This window comes from Leptidea sinapis, chromosome 2, assembly GCF_905404315.1.
Source record: "Leptidea sinapis chromosome 2, ilLepSina1.1, whole genome shotgun sequence".
Classification (NCBI taxonomy): domain Eukaryota; kingdom Metazoa; phylum Arthropoda; class Insecta; order Lepidoptera; family Pieridae; genus Leptidea; species Leptidea sinapis.
Genome location: NC_066266.1, coordinates 1,608,794 through 1,631,773, shown reverse-complemented (window position 1 = coordinate 1,631,773; position 22,980 = coordinate 1,608,794). Strand labels below are relative to the sequence as shown.

General features: G+C 34.7%; 1 protein-coding gene across 47 annotated transcripts in view; it reads left to right on the top strand.

Annotated features, from left to right (window-relative positions):
- Nucleotides 1–22,980, top strand: part of LOC126972369 (keratin, type I cytoskeletal 9-like) — a 71,564-nt gene that overhangs the window by 18,238 nt on the left and 30,346 nt on the right. For 16 of the 47 annotated variants that reach the window (XM_050819281.1, XM_050819289.1, XM_050819306.1 and 13 more), the window contains exons 1-2: nt 12,453–12,642; nt 13,925–13,943. In XM_050819281.1, the coding sequence (XP_050675238.1) occupies nt 12,592–12,642; nt 13,925–13,943 (70 nt within the window). In that variant the 5' untranslated portion in view covers nt 12,453–12,591. Of the gene's footprint in view, nt 1–12,450; nt 12,643–13,924; nt 13,944–22,980 lie in introns of those variants that run through there. The other 31 variants (XM_050819230.1, XM_050819247.1, XM_050819238.1 and 28 more) reach the window with 5 other exon arrangements.

Sequence of the window (22,980 nt, the reverse complement as noted above, 5' to 3'; positions counted from 1 at the left end):
AGTTACACAGTAGTTTCTCTCCGGCCCCGGTTGGCTAAGGTATACAATTACAACATCTTGATCTCCTCTCTTCTGAGATAGCACTCCACCAAATCTATGTATATCTATTAAATCGATATAATATATATAATGAAAATGGTCTTTATTTGAGGCTCTTTCACGCCTAAGCCACTGATCGCATTGACATGAAACTATCAGCATTCGATGCGAAATATATCCTAGATGATTTATCTTATATATTAATATTTATTTTTCAAATTTCAACGTAGCTTCATTCTTTACTGCTGTTTTTCTTTTATGAACATTTTTCAAAGGAAAATAATAAAAATATCAATATGAATAAAAAAAAATATTTCCTTCTAAATTTCGCCCAGCGAAGCAGGCGGGAACGGCTAGTTATTTGATATTATTATTTAGAAATCTGAAAAGTATGTAAATTTAAGTTACAGAGACATCTAGTGGCAAGTGATGGACTTGCTGTATCACCAATGCATACGTGGAGCTCATACATATAGGTACATTCGTGAAATTTTGGGATGAGGTTTCTAAAACTGATTCTAAGTGTCTCCCTACAAAATAGTCTTGAAATTGAACCGCACTATAAGTATACAAAAGCGTAAGTAGGATAGTTAATTTTTTAGCTTACACAGTACTGTAGACTTGATGAAAATGCTGATACGGCTAAACTTGAACATAAGTGTATTTTTTGATATGATGCCTACGTGTTTCGACACGTAAGGGTCTATAATTAATGTGTTACACTTAGATTTTTGAAATATTTGAGGAAATTAAATATTTAGAACAATTTATACTATTTATTATATTTATATTTATTTATCGACGGCCCCAGCCCCCCATTATTTGCGAATAATCCTGTAATCTATCAAGTAAATCGATCAGGAAAAATAAAATAAGCATTTATATTTTTTCTATAATAGTAAATTGTTAACCGAGGGTCGAAAGAATCTATTCCCGAGGTATTTAGACGGCTATAGTCCGAGTAGGAATTGATATTTTACCCGTGTTAAATACTTTTCATTTCGAATATGAGGAAAATAAAACTTTTTCTTTATCTAAACTATTCATAGATCTAATATATAAAATTCTCGTGTCATGGTGTTAAACATTGAACTCCTCCGAAACGGCTTGACCGATTCTCATGAAATTTTGAGTGCATATTGGGTAGGTCTGAGAATCGGACAACATCTATTTTTCACCCCCCTAAATGTTAAGGATAGTCCACACGAATTTTTTTTTTAAATTTGTTTGATTATGAGTCAGCATTAAAAAATACATACAACTTCAAAATTTCACCCATCTACGATCAAGTTACTTTTGTATCGCGATATTAATATATATATGAATATTTTGTTGAGTGAATTTGTTTCGCTTGCAATATCATATGATATAAAGATTGCTAATAAACTAAAATCATCTTTATAAATTATTTATATTTATATTTACATTTTTTATACACAGTAAAAAAAATTGCGTCATTGCGTCAAATAATTTAGTGTTGAAAATTTTAGTGTTAAATATTCAACACTTTTATGTGAAATTTAAAATCTATTCTGTTAAATCAACACAAAAAAGTGTTAAATATTTAACATAAAAATTAAGTTTTTTGACGCAATGACACAAAATATTTTACTGTGTATATAAAAACGTGAATTCATTTTGTGAATTGAATTATTATCATGTGTTTCAGTTATAGAGTTATAAAAGGTGTGGTGTACACCAGCTGTAGAGCATGTACGTAGATTCAACGCACCTGTTGTTGAAGACGTTGCTGGAATCATGGTTGGCGAACGTACAGCTACGCGACAAATCGTGATTCGAAGAAGAAATAATGATCTTCAGTTCATCAGTGATTCCCATCGTTCATATGACGCTCTCCAATATCCACTAATTTTCTGGAAGGGACAAGATGGATATTGCGTAAACATTAAACAACGAGATCCCGTAAAAGGTCATTCTTTCATTATTAACAACATAATTATTTTATTATTAAAGAATAAATCTTCAATTAATTTAAATATTATATATTATTACAGGAGCTGAAACAAATAAGAACGTTAGCTCGAAGGATTTTTATTCATATCGTTTGATGATTAGACGCTGCCAAGAAAACATCATTTTACGATGTCGTGAGCTTTGCCAACAATTTATGGTCGGTGGACATGTATGTGAAGATAGAGAGTAAACGACTACGATACTTGCGATATAATCAACAGAAGCTGCGTGCGGAAGAATATATTCACATGCGAGAAGCTATTGCGAACAACGCTGACACTGCCGAAATTGGTAACTCTGTTATCTTACCATCATCGTACATAGGTAGTCCACGTCACATGCAAGAATACATACAGGATGCTATGAGTTTCGTGCGTGAATATGGACGACCGTGTCTTTTTATCACTTTTACATGTAATCCAAAATGGCCGGAAATTACATCGTTGCTATTACCAGGACAAAATACAATACATCGTCATGATATTACAGCACGTGTGTTTAATCAAAAATTAAAGTCTTTAATTAACTTTATTACCAAATTGCATATATTTGGCCCCACATCTTGTTGGATGTATTCAGTTGAGTGGCAAAAGCGTGGATTACCTCATGCTCACATTTTAATTTGGTTCGTCGACAAAATACGTGCTGAAGACATCGATAGTTTGATCCGTCTATTGATCAATTACTATTTGATATTGTTACTACAAACATGATTAATGGTCCGTGCGGAAATCTGAATCCTTCATTACCTTGCATGATAGACGGAAAATGTACAAAGCGTTTTCCTAAAGATATTACTAACGATACGGTCACACATGTTGACGGATATCCAATATATCGTTGAAGAAGTACCGAAAATGGCGGACAATCTTTCGTTAAAACTATCAACAACGCAGACATCGACATTGATAATCGTTGGGTGGTACCATATTCACCTTTGCTGAGCAAAACATTCGATGCTCATATTAATGTTGAGTTCTGCAGTTCGGTGCAGAGTATCATATATATTTGCAAGTATGTGCATAAAGGAAGTGATATGGCTGTATTTAGGGTTGAAAATACTAATGTTTATTCTCCTCCATTGAATCAAAATGATGAAATTACGATTTACCAAATTGGCCGGTATATCAGCTACAATGAAGCTGTCTGGCGTATTTTCGGTTTCCCAATTCATGAACCGGATCCAGCAGTTATTCATTTAGCTGTCCATCTTGAAAACGGCCAGCGCGTATATTTCACGAACGATACAGCGCTTGATCGTGCTATAAATCCACTAAAAACTACACTCACCGAATTTTTTTAACTGTGCAATTGCGCGGATGATTTTGGTGCCTTCGCACAAACACTGCTCTATTCTGAAGTTCCACGGTATTTCACATGGATTCCCCGCAAGAAAGGGACACCAGTTGATGCGTGCCCCGGTTTATTCAAATCAAATAGTTTGGGTCGAGTATATACAGTCAATCCAAGGCAGACTGAGTGCTTTTATCTGCGACTATTGTTGGTTAATGTCACCGGACCATTGTCATTTCAGCCAATAGTATCCTGCGTATAAAGATGCATGCCTTGCTCCAGGCTTGCTAGAAGACGACAACCATTAGGACAGTATGCTTGCTGAAGCAGCATTAAACTGCACAGGAACACAAATTCGTCTACTATTTGCTATAGTACTGACTACATGTATCCCGGCACGAGCACAAATGTTGTGGGATAATCAGAAAGATTCAATGATTGATGATATGTTGTATCGATATCGTACAAGGTGCAACGATCTAAGAATATCATTCAGTGATGCAAAGTACAATGAAGCATTGATAGCTATCGAGGATCTTTGCATTGCAATTGCGAATTTACCAATCAGTCATTTAGGTATGAGCTCACCGAATCGAAGTGCATCTGATTTACTCAACAAAGATATGAATCGTAAACTACAGTACGATACTGTAGAAATAGCAAGCATTATTAGTCGCAATGTTCCACTACTAAATGATAAACAAAAAATTATCTACGACCGCATCATGCTTGCAGTTTCGGCAGGACAAGGAGTATTTTTTTTTTACATGCACCAGGTGGAACTGGCGAAACATTCCTTATTTCGCTAGTTCTTGCCGAAATACGATCAAAAAATGGCATCGCATTGGCCGTTGCATCTTCTGGCATTGCAGCTACTTTATTAGATGGAGGCAGAACTGCTCATTCAGCATTTAAGCTTCCATTGAATATTCAAAATAATCCAGATGCAGTGTGCAACATAAAAAAATAATCGTCTATGGCCACAGTGCTGAAACAATGTAAAATTATTATCTGGGATGAATGCACAATGGCACACAACTTACGGTGAACATGCGCGTTCAAATGCTTCAGGATCCATCTGCCGTAACATTCTGTAAACAACTGTTTTTTTTTTAGAATATTTATTTAAAATACAATATAGTTATAGCTTACAATATAATAATACACACTTAAACTTTAGGAAGCTTATCTGTGTGTGAAGCCGCTTAGAATTAAATTACATAATATTTAAAAAGAAAACAACAATTACTTTCAATTAATACAGTTATTACAAGATGTTAAATTACAATTTTAAACAAAGTAGTATAGAAATCAATAAAATGTAAAACAAAAAATAATTATCAACTAAATGTCAGTAATTACAAATTAGTTGTCTACTTAGCTTACCGCAGATACAATTATATTAACTAAGGATTTTGTAAAAAGTACTTTTTTAACGATGACTTATATTTATTTTTATTTATATAAAATTTTTGAATCTCTAAGGGAGTCTCGTTTAAGTATAGAGGAATGACGTAGTTGTTTGCTCTGGTGCCATATATATTTGTAGATATAGGTAATTTAAATGACATGTTTGTTCCTGTAAATTGTCTTAGATGAGGCAGTCTGTGAATTTCTCGAAGGAATTTAGATTCATTTATATCTGACAATATACGGAATTTCACTTTATCATAGACATTTATAACCTTGCAATGTTTAAATAGTGCAAGGTCCGTATTTTCTTTGTGTTTATAAAAATAATTTGGAACGATAGTTTTAAGAATTATTTTTTGTAATTGTATATATGACTTGTACGCCCTTCCGTAACTGCTTAGTCCGTAGTTTATAACGGAATCCGCCAGAGCCATATATAATAATCTTAGGGCACTATAAGGTAACTTATATTTTAAATATGCAAGTTTACAAAGCACCGATCTCAATTTAGCACAAACATGGTTTTTATGAGGTCCCCAATTGAGTCTATTATCAATCACAAGCCCAAGTTACGAGTATTCTTGTACATTTTCTATTTTAATACAATCACACGTCTGTATTGGATTGTGGAAACAACGGTGGTGGTGGGCGATAATAGCGGGTTCATTTTGTGTTTTATGATGAGACGAATGTACATACATAAGTTTAGTTTTGTCAATATTAAAAACCAATCCGACATCATGAGCCCACATACACATATTATTGAAATCTGATTGCATATCATGTTCTGCTAATTTAAGGTTTTTGTTTGCAACAACCAAACAAGTGTCATCTGCAAATTGGTACACTGAGGCTTTTGTGATTACACCACACATATCATTTACATATAGTAAGTATTCTAAAGGACCTAAGATTGAGCCTTGAGCACAGCCGCTTAGTGTAGGTATCATAGTGCTTTTAGTGTTTAATACTTTCAGTGATGTACAACGATTATTATGATAGCTTTTGATTAAGTTAAGAAATGGTCCCTGTATCCCATTTTGCGAGAGCTTTTCAAAAAATATGTCGTAATTTAGAACATCAAAAGCCTTGCTGAAATCAATAAACATCACTAATATATTTAGTTTATTATTTAGGTGACCATTTATTTCATTAGAGAATTTTTCTAGAAGTTGCGAAGTACTCTTGTTTTTTTGAAAACCAAATTGATTTTCGTTTATTATATTGTTTTTGGTTAGAAAAGCATTTATTTTATCACAAATATATCGCTCTATTATTTTATTTATGCTCGATAAAATTGTTATTGGACGATAATTATTGTAATCATTCCTTTCGCCTTTTTTATATATTGGTCGTACTATTCCTATCTTTAACAGGTCTGAATAAATGCCAGTTAGATGGAGCAGTTTATGAGGTGTGTTAATATTGGGACCATCTTTTCTGAAATATATTTTAGGTCATAGGCTCGTATGTCATCATAACCTGGACTTTTATCAATATTTTTTTTTTTAAATTTGACTTACTTCTTCCTTTGTTGCTTTTCCAATCCAGATAGTGCGGTCAGCAATGTTATTATATACATTAGGGCTTAGCAGTTTTCCGAAGTGACATTTTTTGGTGATTTTCTTAACATTTCTATCAAATTCTTGTATAAAATTATTTGCTAATTGTAATGGTTCTAGACTAAAGGATCTTATTAAAATTTCATCTATACTTTTTGTGATTTTACCTGTCAAATTGTTTATTATTTTCCACACCATACGGGGGTTATTAAAATTATTCGAAACTGTTTTCATGGTGTACGTATATTTGAGCCTTTGCGCATATTTATTTGTTTTATTTCTGTACTTATTATATATAAGCCTATTTTTTGCATTATTCATGTCTTGACGCCATATGTAAAAAAGATTGTCACGTTTTTTACAAATTTCTGTCAGACGGCTATTACTCCACTCACATGATTTTTGCTTAGTGATATAAGTTGGACTTTCAATTCTACATTTGCTATAAGCATAATTATATTAAATGTTAGATATTGGCGATGGGAAAGTTGCTGTACATGAGAATACTGGATGCATACAATTACAGACGGACTTCTGCACAATCATCGACTCGCAAAATACTCTTATCGATCACATATTTCCCGACGTACACAGAAAGAGCGATCTTGGCAGCTAAAAATGTGGACGTCAATGGGTTAAATTTAAAGATGCAACAGCTGTAGCATGGGGACTTGGTGTGATACAAATCTATTAATGCAGTTTGCGATACCAACCAGATTGTGAATTATCCAATTGAGTTTTTAAATTCATTGGATTTGCCAGGCATGCCACCACATCATTTACAATTAAAGATTCGATCTCCGATTATTCTGCTTCGTAACTTAAACCCACCACGGCTATGTAATAGCACACGATTAGTCATAAAAAAATTAATGAAAAACGTTATTGAAGCCATCATCTTGAATGGCAAGTTTCAAGACGAAAATGTGTTGCTGCCACGAATCCCTATGATTCCTACAGATGTGCCAATTGAATTCAAACGCACTCAATTCCCAATTAGATTGGCAATCGCTATGACGATCAATAAGTCACAAGGACAAACATTGTCTGTATGTGGCTTAGATTTGGAAACACTGTGCTTTTCTCACGGACAACTGTGGCATGTTCTCGCGTGGAAAAACCATATAGTTAGTTTGTAGTTGGCTAAAGACGGACTAACCAAGAATATTGTACACTCTATTGCGCTGAGAGATTAATTTTTTTATCAACTGCCGCAATTGATATGATTTTTGATGTTTAGATAGCTATCAAAGATTGTAGTTTAAAAGATATTGGTTACTTTAATAAAGATTTATTTATTAAGCAAAATAAAACATACTTTTATTGTTTATAACGCTTTCGATTATAAATATATCCCCGCACACTTACAGAAGATAGTTATTTGTATTGAATTAAAAAAATGTTTCCTAGAAATAACATACATGGCAAAACAACGCTTGCCGGGTTAGCAAATCTTAATATATATAAATCTCGTGTCACAATGTTTGTCCTCAATGGACTCCTAAACTAATGAACGGATTTCAATGGGGATTACTTCATGGAGTGCAGTTTAGTCCAACTTAAGAGATACGATAGTTTTTATTTCGATTTGGGACCCATAATTATTTTTATTTCCAATATTTGTTTTGTTTGGACATATTTTCTGTGAGAGTATTTTAGACGCGCAGTTTGACAGTTCTGCTGTGAAACAATTTCATTATAACAACAAGGAGCATATTATTATGTTACAATGAAAAATTATTGACAAATTCATCAAAAACGGTATTTTATTTATTATGTACAGAACAACGTCTGTCTGGTCAGCTAGTAATATATATAAATTACGTGTCACGTTGTTTGTCCGCGATGGACTCCTAAACTAATGAACGGATTTTAATGGGGATCACTTCTTGGAGTGCAGTTTAGTCTAACTTGAGAGATAGGATAGTTTTTATTTCGATTTGGGACCCATTATTATTTTTATTTTCAATATTTGTTTTGTATGAATCATATTTTCTATGAGAGAATTGAGTGACGCACGGTTTGACAGTTCCACTGTGAAACAATTTCATTATAACAACAAGGAGCATACGAAGTAATTCTTGATGTTTTGAAATATTATTGGCGAATTCCTATAAAACAGTATTTTTTTAATTATTTACAGAACAACGTCTGTCGGGTCAGCTAGTAATATGTAATAATATTAGTAGTACCTATTAAAAATTAATTGTCAAATTAGGACAATTTATGTCGACTTTTTTAATTTTAAATATGGAACTCACCGCGTACCTGTTATTTTTTGCGCCTTATTCCACTCAAAGAAGTTTGTGCTAAGTTCACACTGGCTGTTTAGAAAGTCACATGGCCGCAGCATTTTTTTTTATTAGTTTTTCTTTTACATAAAACTCTACACAGCTGACAGCCGTTCTATTTTTAAAGTTCATTCCGGCCCTTGGGTGGGAAGTAATTTGTATGAGTTTATCCCTCTCTGTGGAGGGAAGTAACAGATCCAGAGGCCAATAATCAGATCAAAACAACAATACTTTCCGAGTATGAGTAATGAAAAATAAATTTATGTAAATTATCACTAAATAAACTTTGAAATAACAATATAGCTGCAAAAATAAATTTCCATATGCAATATAAAAAGCCTCTAATATTTTATTCATTATTGTGAGTAGAGTTATAAACATAATATAATAATAAAATATTTTCTTTTCTCACGCATTATTGTGAACTTTTGGAACATCAGGCGAATACACTCCAATTTAAACGCCGTCCACCACCAGCTTGAAACTGAGCAACCGGCCTTGTGTTTCCATTCGGAGACCTAGATATCTCGAAGTAGCCCGGATACAAATTTGAGCATAATTTTTCCCTCATGCCAAATGCCGGGATATGTGTACGTTAGGGAGGATATCTGCTGTCGCCGTCTCAGCAATTTTGAGGGACCTGTCTACTCTCTGGCCCCGTGTAGATTTTGAGGACCGCGTCCGCATCTATGCGTGTATCTACAGGTCCCATAGTGGTATCGCATAAACGGATCATCTCATGGGCTGCGTTTTAATGGTAATTGACGAGGTGCTGGCACAGATTCCCTCCGCTGAAATCATATTCTTGGCTGATTTCAACGGTTACAATGCCGAATGGCTTGGGTCACGTATTACAGATTACGCAGGGCGATCTGTGCATAATTTTGCACTGGCGTATGGTCTGTCTTAATTGGTTGAGTCGCAATGCGGTTTGGATAGCCACATGCCGTCCTTATTAGATCTTTTCCTGACTACACAGCCCGGTAGTTACCAGGTATCTATCGGCGCTCCTCTCGTAACCTGCGACCATTGCCTGGTCAGGAGTGTAGTGCCTATCCGATTGCCACGTCACAGACCGCCGCATATTGCTCTACAATTCAGCAGATTGAGATAGAATGCGTTCCTTTTTTTGCATCCTGCCCTTGGGTAGGTACCCTTGCAATAGTCGTTCTGATACTACAGGGCACGGATATTTTTATACCAAGCTACAGAGCTTAAGAGTACTGATCGGTGGCAGATTAGCCGGGTCGATGCGTGAGTTAATGCTTTAACTGCAAAAACAGGCATACCGAATCACGGCGCTGGGCAAATAACTGAACTGTTTGCAGTTAAAGCTAAAGAAAAAATATAACCGTGCCTCCGCTTACCGCTATAATATAAATATAGGTTTTTTAAGCGACAAATCACCCGTTCAAATTCAAAGCACGTTGACAAAATTGGCGAGCAGCTTTATGGTTACCCGACCAGAACACGCAAGTCCTGAGCGTTGTCGAAAGCTGCTCTTGGTAACTTTACCAGCCGTCCCTGTCGCTGCTACGCGACATTACTTACGTTTCTTTGCTTATTTTTTTAGCGAAGGTAGTTTAATTATTTTTAAGTCTATAGCTACTTAGATAGCTAGATAAGTTTAATAATTTTAGTGTAATTATGACTCGCAGACGCAAATCAAATCTTTCACAGAGCTCTCAAAGAGCGAGCGAGCTATGAAGGCAAGAATTGAATGTTCATACTGAACAGCGTAGACGTGTGTAGCAAGCAGCACGTCAGGCAGAAGTAAGAGTGATGCTGCGAAAGCTGATGCTCGATGTTAAGAAAATGCTGTCCGCATAGCAACTGCATCAGAGACTCCTGAAGAAGTAACCTGTCGGCGTCAAGAAAACGCAGAGTGTATGGCCTCTCAACGTGTCTCTGAAACACCTGAAGATACACCTTCTCGACGTCAAGAAAACACAGAGCGTATGGCCTCTCAACGTGCTGTTAAAGCATCTGAAGAAGCATTTTGTTAGCGTCAAGAGAACGCGGAGCATATGGCTTCTCAGCATGTCGCTGAAACACTTGAAGAAGCAGCTTCTCGACGGCACGAGCATGTCCACCTAATAGATAATCAGCGTGCTTCTGAGACAGCAGATGAGGCAAATGGTCGCCGGCTCGCAGTTGCTCAGCGTCAAGAAGAGCGCCAGCAAATAACAAATAAAAAAATAAAACACACACATAAAAACACCAAAAAAATTTACTGAATCGTTAATAACTTGGGCATACCATGTAACAAAAGACATATTGTTCCTTCATTTCATTAGCAGCGGAGCGTTCAATCAATCAGTCAATTATTTATTTGTTGAATAAGGTACATACAGCTGGATAATATATATTCAAAATGGTTTACAATATTTAATTAAAATTTTCCATGAATATTCAATAACAACAAAAACGAAAGGTCGAGAAAACATTTAGACTAAATGCAGGCATAGTATTTTTGCTAAAGCGTCCAACGAACGACCTCACGGGCATTCTAGTCAAGAATATATTGGAGATGTTAATTTCTTTAAATTTTGCTCTCAATGATTCTTTAGGACCTAGACCTGGTCGCCCCATTATATAACATATATTGAAAACCTTGAAAATATTCAAGCTAAATTTATAAGGCACCTTAACTTTCGTCATAATTTTTTTTCCAACTATAAAGATGCTGCATGCATCATAATATAATTTCACTAGCAGACAGACGAACGATATTAGATACAATGTTCTTATTTAATATAATAAATAATCTTCTGGACTCCCCAACATTACTTGCTAGTATTAACTTCAATGTACCACTAAAACGAACGAGAAATACGCCTCTTTTTTCATTATCATTTTACACTACGAACTATGGTAAAAATTCTCCCATTAACAGAATTTGTATGCATTACAACGAAGTTTTTTCGAATGTCGACATTAATAATCGCAGTAAAAATATCTTCAAAAAAGAAATTATTAAAATATTAATGAATACACTAGATACGAAAAATGTTACTGGAGCAATATAAAACTAACAAATAGGTACATTAACACACGCACACATACACATCCAAACATACAATAAACACTATAACCGATTATAACATAATATAATAATAGATATAAATATTAAATTCGCATTCATACGCATAATATTATTCTTTTAATGTTTAAACTATACATATTATTATGTTAAAGTAAACTAAGTTGAAATTCATAAGTCGATTTTTTTGTTTATAAGTTAAAGTAATTTAAGTTGAAAACTCATTACTTGATTTTTGTTTATATAGAGAGACCTGTAATTGGCTATTATATGTACACAAATTTTTAAGACTAATTTGTAATATTTATGCTGTTGGTCTTTTCAATAAATAAATAAATAAATAAATAGATTATAAATAACGCGAATGGCCCTCTTCTGCAGCACAAGTATTGTATTAATATCGGCAGATGACTGAACAGAGAACTGATGCAACTTCATGACTTTTACAAAGTGCTGTTGCAATATGTTATGACTTACTAACTAGACTCAGCCGAGTAGTCGGCATAATAAGTTTGTTTGTTGCTGATGTTAACATTATGGTTATGGCAGTTTCTAGAAAATTTACTAATGCGCCTATGTAGTATGTACGTACATACATAACTTTACCAAAAATAAATTGAGACACAATAGTTAAAATTTTGTAGATAGTTGTAATTTTAGTATATATTTATATATATTTGGAAGTAATAGGTAGTTCGAAAGTAATACTTTTTCAGGAACTATGGACGCGATATTTTTTTCAAAATTATAAATATTCATGATAAATTGATCGAACGAAACATGTAATTAATTTCCAAATAGTTCTACAATTTAAAGTTAATAATATTTTTAAAATAATATGTAGATTCGTAGATTAACAATCGATTAATATTGTAATAAATTTCCACCAATACAGCCGCGGCATAATTTGTGAATTCCGATAAATAGCAAATGCCGTTATAACCGAAAGCAGTAAAGATTCAGAACAGAAGCCATAATGTTCAAATTTATTTGCGTAGCTCTCTTCATTTCTGCTATCATTGAAATTGTAAGTATACTTTAGTGTATTTATTATTTTAACTTTTGTTTTAGGCAGTACTTTAGCGAATTAGTTTCTAGAAGTAGTGAAACCAAGATTATTGAGAGGCTCCATTAACTATTTTAAATTTTTGTCGCGTGGATCAGCTTAGCGTGATAATCCTTTATACCAGCCCACAAACCAAGGCTCTGAGGCGCGTGTCCTCGCTACTTATTGCTGATATCTCTGATTTAATGGATCCCAGTATCAACTTCTTTTTTATAGGGTACACTTTACGCGTTTTTTAGAAGGTACCCAATACCCATATCGTTACCTGGAAATACTGCGCAGGTAATCTTATTACATAGGGATTGTGTGCCTTTCCTTTCCACCTCACACAACACATCGCCTTCAACCATTCGAATACTTCAAGTATTTTGACCATTTAAGTCAAAATTAAAAATAGCATTCAATGACTGACACGTTTCCAACCCAGGAAAGACAATCTTTGAACGAGCAATTCTTATATATATATATATATATATATATATACCTAATTTTAATGAAATTTAGTATACAGGTAGTTTCGGGGGCGAGATTGGGTGATCCGTAAAGCAGCAGACTCCGGTTCGAATCCAGATGTCCTATTAGATATTTTTGTTCAAGTTTTGTACCTTCTTAAAAATCTGAGCATGGCTCGGTCATCCAGGTACTATTTATAATATCCCAAAACTCATAAAGATACCTTATGTGGAGTCATTCAATGGTAGGAATACCAGTGCTTATGAAAAAACTAGAATATGGCCGTTTAACAAGTCGATTTACAATAATGATGACTTTGTGTCGATCTACGTGTAACATCATGCATAATACTAATATGACTGAACAGAAAGACTGTTAAGTTAACTAACTACATCTATGTAATTGTCTTTTTTACTTAGTATTATTTGGTTATTACAAAGTATTTTGTGATAAGTAAGTAATAAATAGAAACAGTTATTGATACCAGAGAAAATCCTATAAAAAATACATAAAAACTGTACGAGGCTGCCCTACCTTCTCCTATATGTATGCATGTTTAAGCATATGAGATATAGTACCTAGCTAGTTAAAACTTTGATAAAATGCTCCAATAAGTAAAAATGTCAACAATGTGACATGTTCTAGTGAACAAACCTCATTTTCAATGTACTCTATGGAAAATGTTTGAACTTGAATAGCTTTTGACTCCGACCACCCAGAAATCCAAATTCAAAATTTCCATCATTAAATTGATTGTATACATTTTACTAATTTTTGTAAAAATTTTCAGAGCTTCCAAGCTGATCCAGGTAAATAAACATTGATCAATTATATACATTAATACTTAATTTTTATAATATAAATATTGATATACAAATTTACTTTGTACCAAAATTTACGGAAGATACGGGACTCGAACCTGCGCCTCTCGGATTCCGTCTGAGCTCTCTTACCAACTGAGCCAACCATCCGAGTGACGCATCGATCGTAAATCTTGGTATGTCTTGTTCACCTCTCACGTTGTGGCTCTACATAAAAATTGATATTTATCGGCAGAATAAGTTTTTATTACAATCACATAAAATGTTTAATTAAATATTTTATGAAATATTCTTTTTACAGAAATTTCAGTTTGAGAAACTTCGTTTTAACACCATTTACTTTTTGTACTATGGATACTCCTTCCACAAAAGTGTCTTCCAATCATGTTATCTCATTTGTCATAAGATAGAGGAAGGTTTTTTCTTCGGTTATACTACGGAAACTACTGGGCTGATCGAAATAATACTTATAGGTATCATAAGATGCAGCATGTTTCGGAGAACGGTTTAGTGTATGATGTGTCGATTACTTATCCGGAAATTATTTTGACTTAGAAATATCTACAGTAGTGACTGAGCGATTGGCCACGGGAGGAAGCGTCACGTATGCCGCGGGAGGCCGGCTGAGCCAGCTTCGAGCTCTCAGCTTAAGGCCTATCGCAGACGACAGACTACCCGTGACGCACTTTTTAGCCTGTGATAGTAAAACATATAGAATTATATGCAGTACCGCTAAAAAGTCTGACACACAAAATATCTGACAGATCGCGCCACACCGCGCCGCACAAAAAGTGCGCCAAAAACATACAACATTCGCGTTAACACGCGTTAGAGCAAACGACGCTCACTTTAGTCTGTCAACATCGATGTATCGATTCTTGGCAGAGTATCATGCCAGAAATTTAAAATGAAAATTGTGGGACGAAGTGTGCAAATTTATTTGGATTTCGTTTTAGAACTGAATGTTAAATATGAAACAGTCCCTTTAATAATCGTTCTGAAAGAATAGGATGAACTGTCTCTATTTCTTCTTCTTGAAGATATATATAAATCTCAGGTACGAAATAATACACCGCAATATCTGTACTTCCATTGCGTGTGTAGGGATCTACAGTTCTGCCAACAAAATGAGCGAAAGTGTACGTCGTGTGCGTTGAGTCTGTGAAATATCTGCCACAGACATTTTGCGCGCAATGTAGACTTTCTTGTGTGCCGCAGACTCGATAGCACAAAAAGTGTGTCATCTTCGATAGGCTTAACGTGAAGTCGAACAAAGACTGCACGTGCCTAACGCGGCTTATATTATATAGCTTATAGCTTTGCATAAGACCGGTATGTTCGGAATGCTATAGCCACCACTGCCTTTATATTAATTCTACGATTTGTACAAAAAAAAACTAAAACAAGTAAACAAAAACTGTACAGGCTGTCGAGAATAAGAAGATTAAACGCATAAAAAGGCATAATAGATATTTGTTTTCTCAAAATTTATTCCTTAGAATTATTTTTCTTGTCATTTATAATATACTAGATACTACTACTGCTTCGGAAACAAATGGCGCTCTGAAAGGGAAGAAGAAGAAGGGAGAACGCCTTTGGCATTTTAAGTTCTGTATTCAGAATATTGAAGATACCCTTACTATTAGAAACAGAAAAAGATTCCGCCGTTCGTCGAACAGAGAGGCGAAACAACCGTCCTGAGTGCGCGCGGTAAACTTACCGAGGCGCTTTTGAGCATGAACAAAGACCGATAACGGCTCGGGCCGTGGCTCGCTCGGTTGTTACACATGACAATTCATACAGTGAGCAAACGCGGGGTAGATACCACATAGATTCTTAATTTATATGGCCAAAACAGCACAGTCAGCACATCTCATAATATATTTATTTAAATTTCTCTTCTATGAGATATTTCACTTCAAAACATCATACATAATAGAGAGAAAGAGATAAAAAGATTAGACTTACGATTCTGTTCAAAATTCCTAAATTACGAACCTCATGGACGCTTTTCTTTATTATTAATAACTATTTTAAGATTGAGACGATCAATTTTTTCAACAACTTTACTCGATCCCAGTAACATGAATTTCGTTTTAGACGAATTAGACTCATTGATCACATCTTTGACGACTGGGAAGAGCACAGGATGCATTGGGCATTTTTTGTGATTTGTCCAAAGCATTTGACTGCGTCCACCATGAAACTTTACTCCTAAAACTAAAGCATTATGGAGTAAATATAGAGCCCTTAATCTGTTAAAAGCGAAAGAGTTCAGATAGTCGATGTAAATGCCGAACAGTGTTCGGGTAAACCTGTGAGAATATGTGTCCCGCAGGGTTCTTTTCTCGGTCCTTTCTTGTTTCTTATATATAGTAATGATCTACCGTTTGTGGAAGATGATAGCCATGAGATTGTATTGTTTGCTGATGATACTTCACTTATTTTTAAAGTGAAACGAAGTGCAGATATTGATGACGAGGTAAACAATGCACTCTCAAAGATAGTGCGTTGATTTGAGACGAATAATCTGCACTTCGTTTTACTTTAAAAATAAGCGAAGTATCATCAGCAAACAACACAATCTCTTGGCTATCATCTGTTCGACTGTTCATTGTCAGTATGAATGTCAGTATGAAAATTTAATATTCGTTCACAAAAATCGTCACCTTTTTGCTCTTAATATTGATTTTCATTATTATAACACTAGAAATAAGGGATTGCTTGTAACTAATTCTAGTAGGCTTCATAAGATACATGTTCAAGTTGATTTGATATGTGGTTTTGAATGGATTCCAATAGATGGCGCTATAAATATAGAAGAAATTATTTTACCTTGCGCTATTAATGTTTATTTAGATAATCGTATTATTTGTCAATCATTTGTAGTAGTCAGTTCAAAACAAATATACAGTGAATATCAGTTCGGTTTTATTTTAACAGAGTAGTAGTGAAGTGTCTTCGTGAAAGTTAGGGTTCCCTGGTGCTGGGTACAACATTGGTTCGAGCCGGATTTAGGCCGAGACTCTGTTTTTGGAGCACCACGCAGTGTGTTGGTTAGGTGGTGATAGTGAAGTGAAAGTAGTATAGGGAGTGGTATAGTGAAGTGGCAATTATATTGGATTGCTTTTGGATGGGTATGATGCACGCTTGCTTTTGTGGACTTTGTTATTGGTTGAACTTAGTACTTTTGAGTCAGTTAATATGAAAGACTAATTTTTCGTAAATATTGGAACACTAGTTTATTAGACTTTGAAAAAATAATTTTTGGTGAATTTAAACATTGTCAAATTTTAATATCTTTTGTTGATGAATTTTGTGCTTTTCAAACTTCAATAAATTTTAAATAATTTGAACACTTTGAAATTTTACGTCTTAAAATAAAATCTTTGGACTTAGAAAATTAATGCAAATTTGGGACACAGTGCAACCAGTGTTTCCATTAACTTAGAATATTTTTGATCAAATGTGGACCTAGTGATTTTGTAGTATAAATTAACATAGAACATTTTCATTAAAATTTAACTTTCTGTTGGACTTTATATATTTTGGGGTTAAAGTGTTGATATTATAAATAACAATGGAAACTTTGTGTGTCCTGCAAGGGAACAACGTGTCGACTATTTCGAAAACATTAATCAATTTTAAGAAGACACCAAAAGCAAGATTAAATGCCAACTATGTGAAAATTAGACTTGAGAGCTTGGAAAAATATTGGGAAACGTTTCGAGAAACACATAATGAAATTCTAAAGGTTGCAACGTTAGAACAACGGAGAAGGCATGAATATTTCGATGATGATTTTTTTTCTAAAGGCGAAGAAGAGTATAATATGGCTAAATGTGAGTTAACTGACGTGTTAGACAAAATGCAACCACAGCATGCTATACAAAAGTCCCAAAATCCAAACAGTGGAAAGAGCACTCAAGAAGTGAAGTTGCCCAAAATAAGCATTCCACAATTTAATGGAAATTATAATGAATGGAATACATTCCAAGATTTGTATATGTCGCTTATACATTCCAACACATCACTTAGTGACATACAGAAAATGCATTATTTAAAAACGAGCTTATCCGGGGAAGCTGAACAACTTCTAAAGCACATATCCATAACAGATAAAAATTATGAAGTCGCATGGGACACTCTGAAAGAAATATACAACAATAGAAGAGTTATTGTCAATACCATATTCAATAGATTACTATCACAAAGAAAACTTATCAATGCAAGCGCCAAAGGAATTAAAGATTTGTTGGATACCACAACTCAATGTCTCAACAACCTAAAAAACAATGATGTTATATAGATAATTGGTATCCAATAATGATACATATTATTGTGAATAAATTAGACCAGAATCACACAAGGAATGGGAAGAAGAGTTGAAAAACCTACCCGTACAAGAACTTCCAACATGGAAGAAGTTTCAAGACTTCCTTGGAGGAAAATTAGTATTAGAGATGATACAACCAACACAGTCTAAGGAAAGGCCTAATATAAGAACAAAAACTTTTCAAACCTCTGCACCAGAAACAAGTTCTTCAGAAACTTCTTGCGCTTACTGCAAGGGGAATCATATTATTTACAAATGCGATGAGTTTATACGCTCAACTACGAGATCGGAGTTTGTGGGGAAAGAAGGATTATGCTTTAATTGCTTATGGCCAGGACATAGCGTTAGCTACTGCAGAAGAAATACTACCTGCCATAAGTGTCGAAGGAAACACCACACATTGCTACACACAAAAAGCCAAATAAAACAGACCAATCCGATACTGAAAAAAGAGAAACGAAAGAGAACACAACTAGTACTCCGAACATTTTATCCCATGTATCTACACAGAGCAATGTAACATTGTTAGCTACAGCCTTAGTTAACATTCATACAAGCAGAGGAGAACAAACAGTCAGAGCTCTTATAGATCCATGTTCTCAAGAATCGTTTATATCAGAGTCAACAGCCCAACGATTACAATTGAGAAAGAGAGAAGTGGAAGGACAAGTCACTGGAGTTGGTAAAATGTCTACTTCTATTAAGCATGCGGTGGAGCTAGAAATCACATCAAGATTTATCCATGAATTTAGATTGAGATGTACCGCATTTGTTATAAAACAAGTGACTGAAATAATGCCAGCTACGAAAATAAATAATCAAAAATGGGTTCATTTAACGGGACTACGTCTTGCAGATCCAAATTACAACACTCCAGGGCCCATTGATGTATTACTCGGAGTCAATGTATATACTGAGATTTTGATGAACGGCATTATTAAAGATAAATCAGGAGTACTGAGTGCGGTCGCTCAAGAAACACAACTTGGGTGGATAATTTCTGGAGGAGCAAAATCGAAAAATTCTATGAGCCGTGGAATCGTAGGCTTGCACTTAAATGTGAATTTAGAACACATGCTGCAACGATTCTGAGAATCAGAGACTTTGGAGACTAGCAAAGATGCCCTTGCTCCACTTGAAGTAAGAGCTGAGGAGATTTATGAGAAAACGTTAGCTAGACAAGAAGATGGAAGATTCATTGTTAGTTTACCATTTCGTACGGACAACCCAAGCTTACCAAAAGATTCCAGAGCAATTGCACTGAAGAGATTCAAGAGCTTAGAGAAGAGATTAAACAGCAATAAGTCGCTTAGAGAAAAAATATAACAAGGTTTTTGAAGAGTATTTAACATTAAATCATATGGAACCTGTAACAACAGAACAGATAAAAAATAAATCAGTCTACCTTCCTCATCACCCAGTGATAAGAGAAGATAAAGAAACGAGTAAAGTTAGGATCGTGTTTGATGCTTCTTGTCGAGGGATTAATTTAATTTCCCTAAATGAAGAATTATTGATCGAGCCCTCGCTACAAGAGGAATTAAGAAATATAATCATGCGATGGAGAACACCCAAAATATGCTTTGTGGCAGACATTGTAAAAATGTATCGCCAAATACGGATACGCCCTGAGGACAGAGACTTTCTGCGTATATTATATAGATTTAACCCAGAAGATGAAGTGCAAGATTATAGATTACTAACCATGACGTTCGGTACAGCTTGTGCACCATATCTAGCAATGAAGACCTTAAAACAAGTTGCAAAAGATGAATCGCAAGATGGCAGATTTCCCCTGGCTAAGAAAATTGTGTTAAATGATTTTTACATGGATGATGTTTTATCGGGGAGTAATGACGTTGAAACAGCAATAGAAATGCAGAAACAACTCACAAAATTACTGACATTAGGAGGTTTTGAGTTACAGAAATGGTCTTCGAATAGTGAAAGATTTCTGGAAACACTCGAGCCAGAAAAAAGAGCTAAGTTGCAAGAAGTAGATATGAATACGAAAGCACTAGGAATAATTTGGGAAATTCATGAAGATAACTTAAGATTAAAAGACGTGAATCAGTCTTGGATGATGTAAACAATGCTTTGTCCAAAATTGTTCATTGGTTCAATGCTAATAATTTGCTTTTGAATAGTAAGAAAACTAAATGTATTAAATTCATAACCCCAAATGTCAGTCTGGTGAATTCAAATGTACTTGTGAACGGGGAGTACTTGGAACTTGTAGACACCACAGTTTTTTTGGGTATTACTTTAGACGCAAAACTCTAATGGCGTCCACATATAGCTGGTTTGGCGAATAGACTTAGTTCTGCAGCATTTGCTGTAAAGAAAATTCGCCAGCTCAAAAACGAAGACACGGCACGTGTCGTATATTTTAGTTATTTCCATACTGTTATGTCTTACGGTATATTACTGTGGGGACACGTTAATGATATTCAAACGATTTTTGTGCTGCAGAAAAGAGCTGTTCGAGCAATCTACAATCTGTCCAGTAGACATTCGTTGAGAGATAAATTTAAGGAGATCAACATATTAACAGTACCATGTCAATACATATTTGAAAACCTAATATTTGTGCATAAAAATATAGATCATTTTAAAAAAACAGTGACATTCATAACTGCAACACTAGAAATAAACATAATCTTGCTCTGATTCACACAAGGCTAACGAAAATAGACAAATCATTCAGAGGACAATGTGTCCGTTTTTATAATAAAATCCCTGAAGAAATTTGCAAACTACAATTAAAAAAGTTTAAAATATTTGTTAAACAGAAACTTTTAAAAAAAGCTTATTATACAATTAAAGATTATATACCAGATAAAAGTGCATGGGATTAAAGCAATGTAAATAATATTATAATAATTTAGCAGTAGGACTGTATTATTCTATTATTTGTATATTTTCTTGACTTCAAAAAGTGATGCGGTTATCCTATTTTGAGAAATAAACTATTTGAATTTGAATTTGAATTTAAAAATAGCACAAAATAATTTTTTCACTGAAATTTTTACAAAAAGAAATGTATTGAGTCATATAGTTTCTCTGTTTGATCCTATGGGTTGGCTCGCACCTGCAATTATTACAGCAAAAATATTTATGCAAAAGCTATGGCTAAGTAAGTTAGACTGGGACGAAGAACTGCCAGATGATCTAAAAAATGAATGGATCACATATCAAAATAACTTACCTTATCTCTCTGATATTAGAATTCCTAGAGGATATAGGTTACTTTAACAACTGTTCAGTTGAACTACATGGGTTTTCAGACGCATCCTTGGCTGGGTATGCTGCAGTTGTATACCTAAGAATTCTAAGTTCAGATGGTATACCGAAAAAGATCTCACTAATAACTGCGAAGACTAAAGTTGCTCCTGTCAAAGCCCTAACACTACCACGATTGGAATTATGTGGAGCCGCATTGCTAGCAAAATTAGTAAAGCATGTTATGAAGACTCTTCGAATTGAGTTAAATAGAACATATGCTTGGACTGATTCTAAAATAGCACTTGCATGGATTCAAGGTGACCCAAACAGATGGTCTCCTTTTGTGAAAAATAGAGTGATTCAAATACGTAATGAACTCGATACCCACTGGTCATATGTCAACACAAAGGATAATCCCGCCGATCCAGCATTTAGAGGCATATGCCCAAGTAAATTGAAGGCTTGTGAATTGTGGTGGCAAGGACCACAGTTTCTAAAAGGCAATTGTGTGCCACTGTCTACAGAAGGCATGCCTGAAACAGAAGAAGAAAAACGTATTTCAGCAAAATGTGCAGTGACTAATGTAACTACAAATGAAATGGAATCAAAACTTACCTTACTGAAGAAATTTTCGTCCTTAGAGAAACTGTTAAATGTAGTCGCATACTGTCGAAGATGGAAGAACCTTAAAGGAAAAGAAAAATTACCTACTCATATTACATGTATAGAAAGGGAAGAAGCACTTTCCATATGTTTAAAGATGGCGCAGGAGATAGAATTCCCTGATGACGTACTTCACCTGAAGAAAGGAAAGGCTATTAATGCGACCAGTAGATTATTACCATTAAACCCTTACCTTGATGATAATGGAGTAGTACGAGTAGGAGGTAGATTGAAGCAGGCAAATCTAAAATTTAATAGAAAACATCCCATTATACTTACAAAAGATAATGTCCCCTGTTACTGCGCGAAGCTCATTTTAAAACTTTACACGGTGGTCCCCAATTGATGACCACTTACCTACGAAGTAAATATTGGATCATTAAAGGAGGACAAAGTATTAAAAGATACTACAGACAATGTAAATTGTGTGCTAGATACAATGCTACATTCGGTACACAAATGATGGGAGATTTACCAGATGTCCGAGTGAATCCATCGCGTCCTTTTTCCATTAGTGGTGTCGATTTTGCATGGCTCATTTCGTGAAGAATTTTTTTCGAAAAGAAGTAAAGGTCGAGGAGCGAAAACATACAAATCATACATCTGCCTTTTCATCTGAATGGCACCTAAAGCCATTCATTTGGAACTGGTTAGCGACATGACTACGGACGCCTTTATTGCTTCATTCAAAAGATTTGTTTCGAGACGAGGTCATTGCAAGGAACTGTGGAGCGATAATGGCACAACTTTTGTAGCTTCAGAGAAAGCACTATTGGAAATGTGGAGACAAGGAAGAAATGA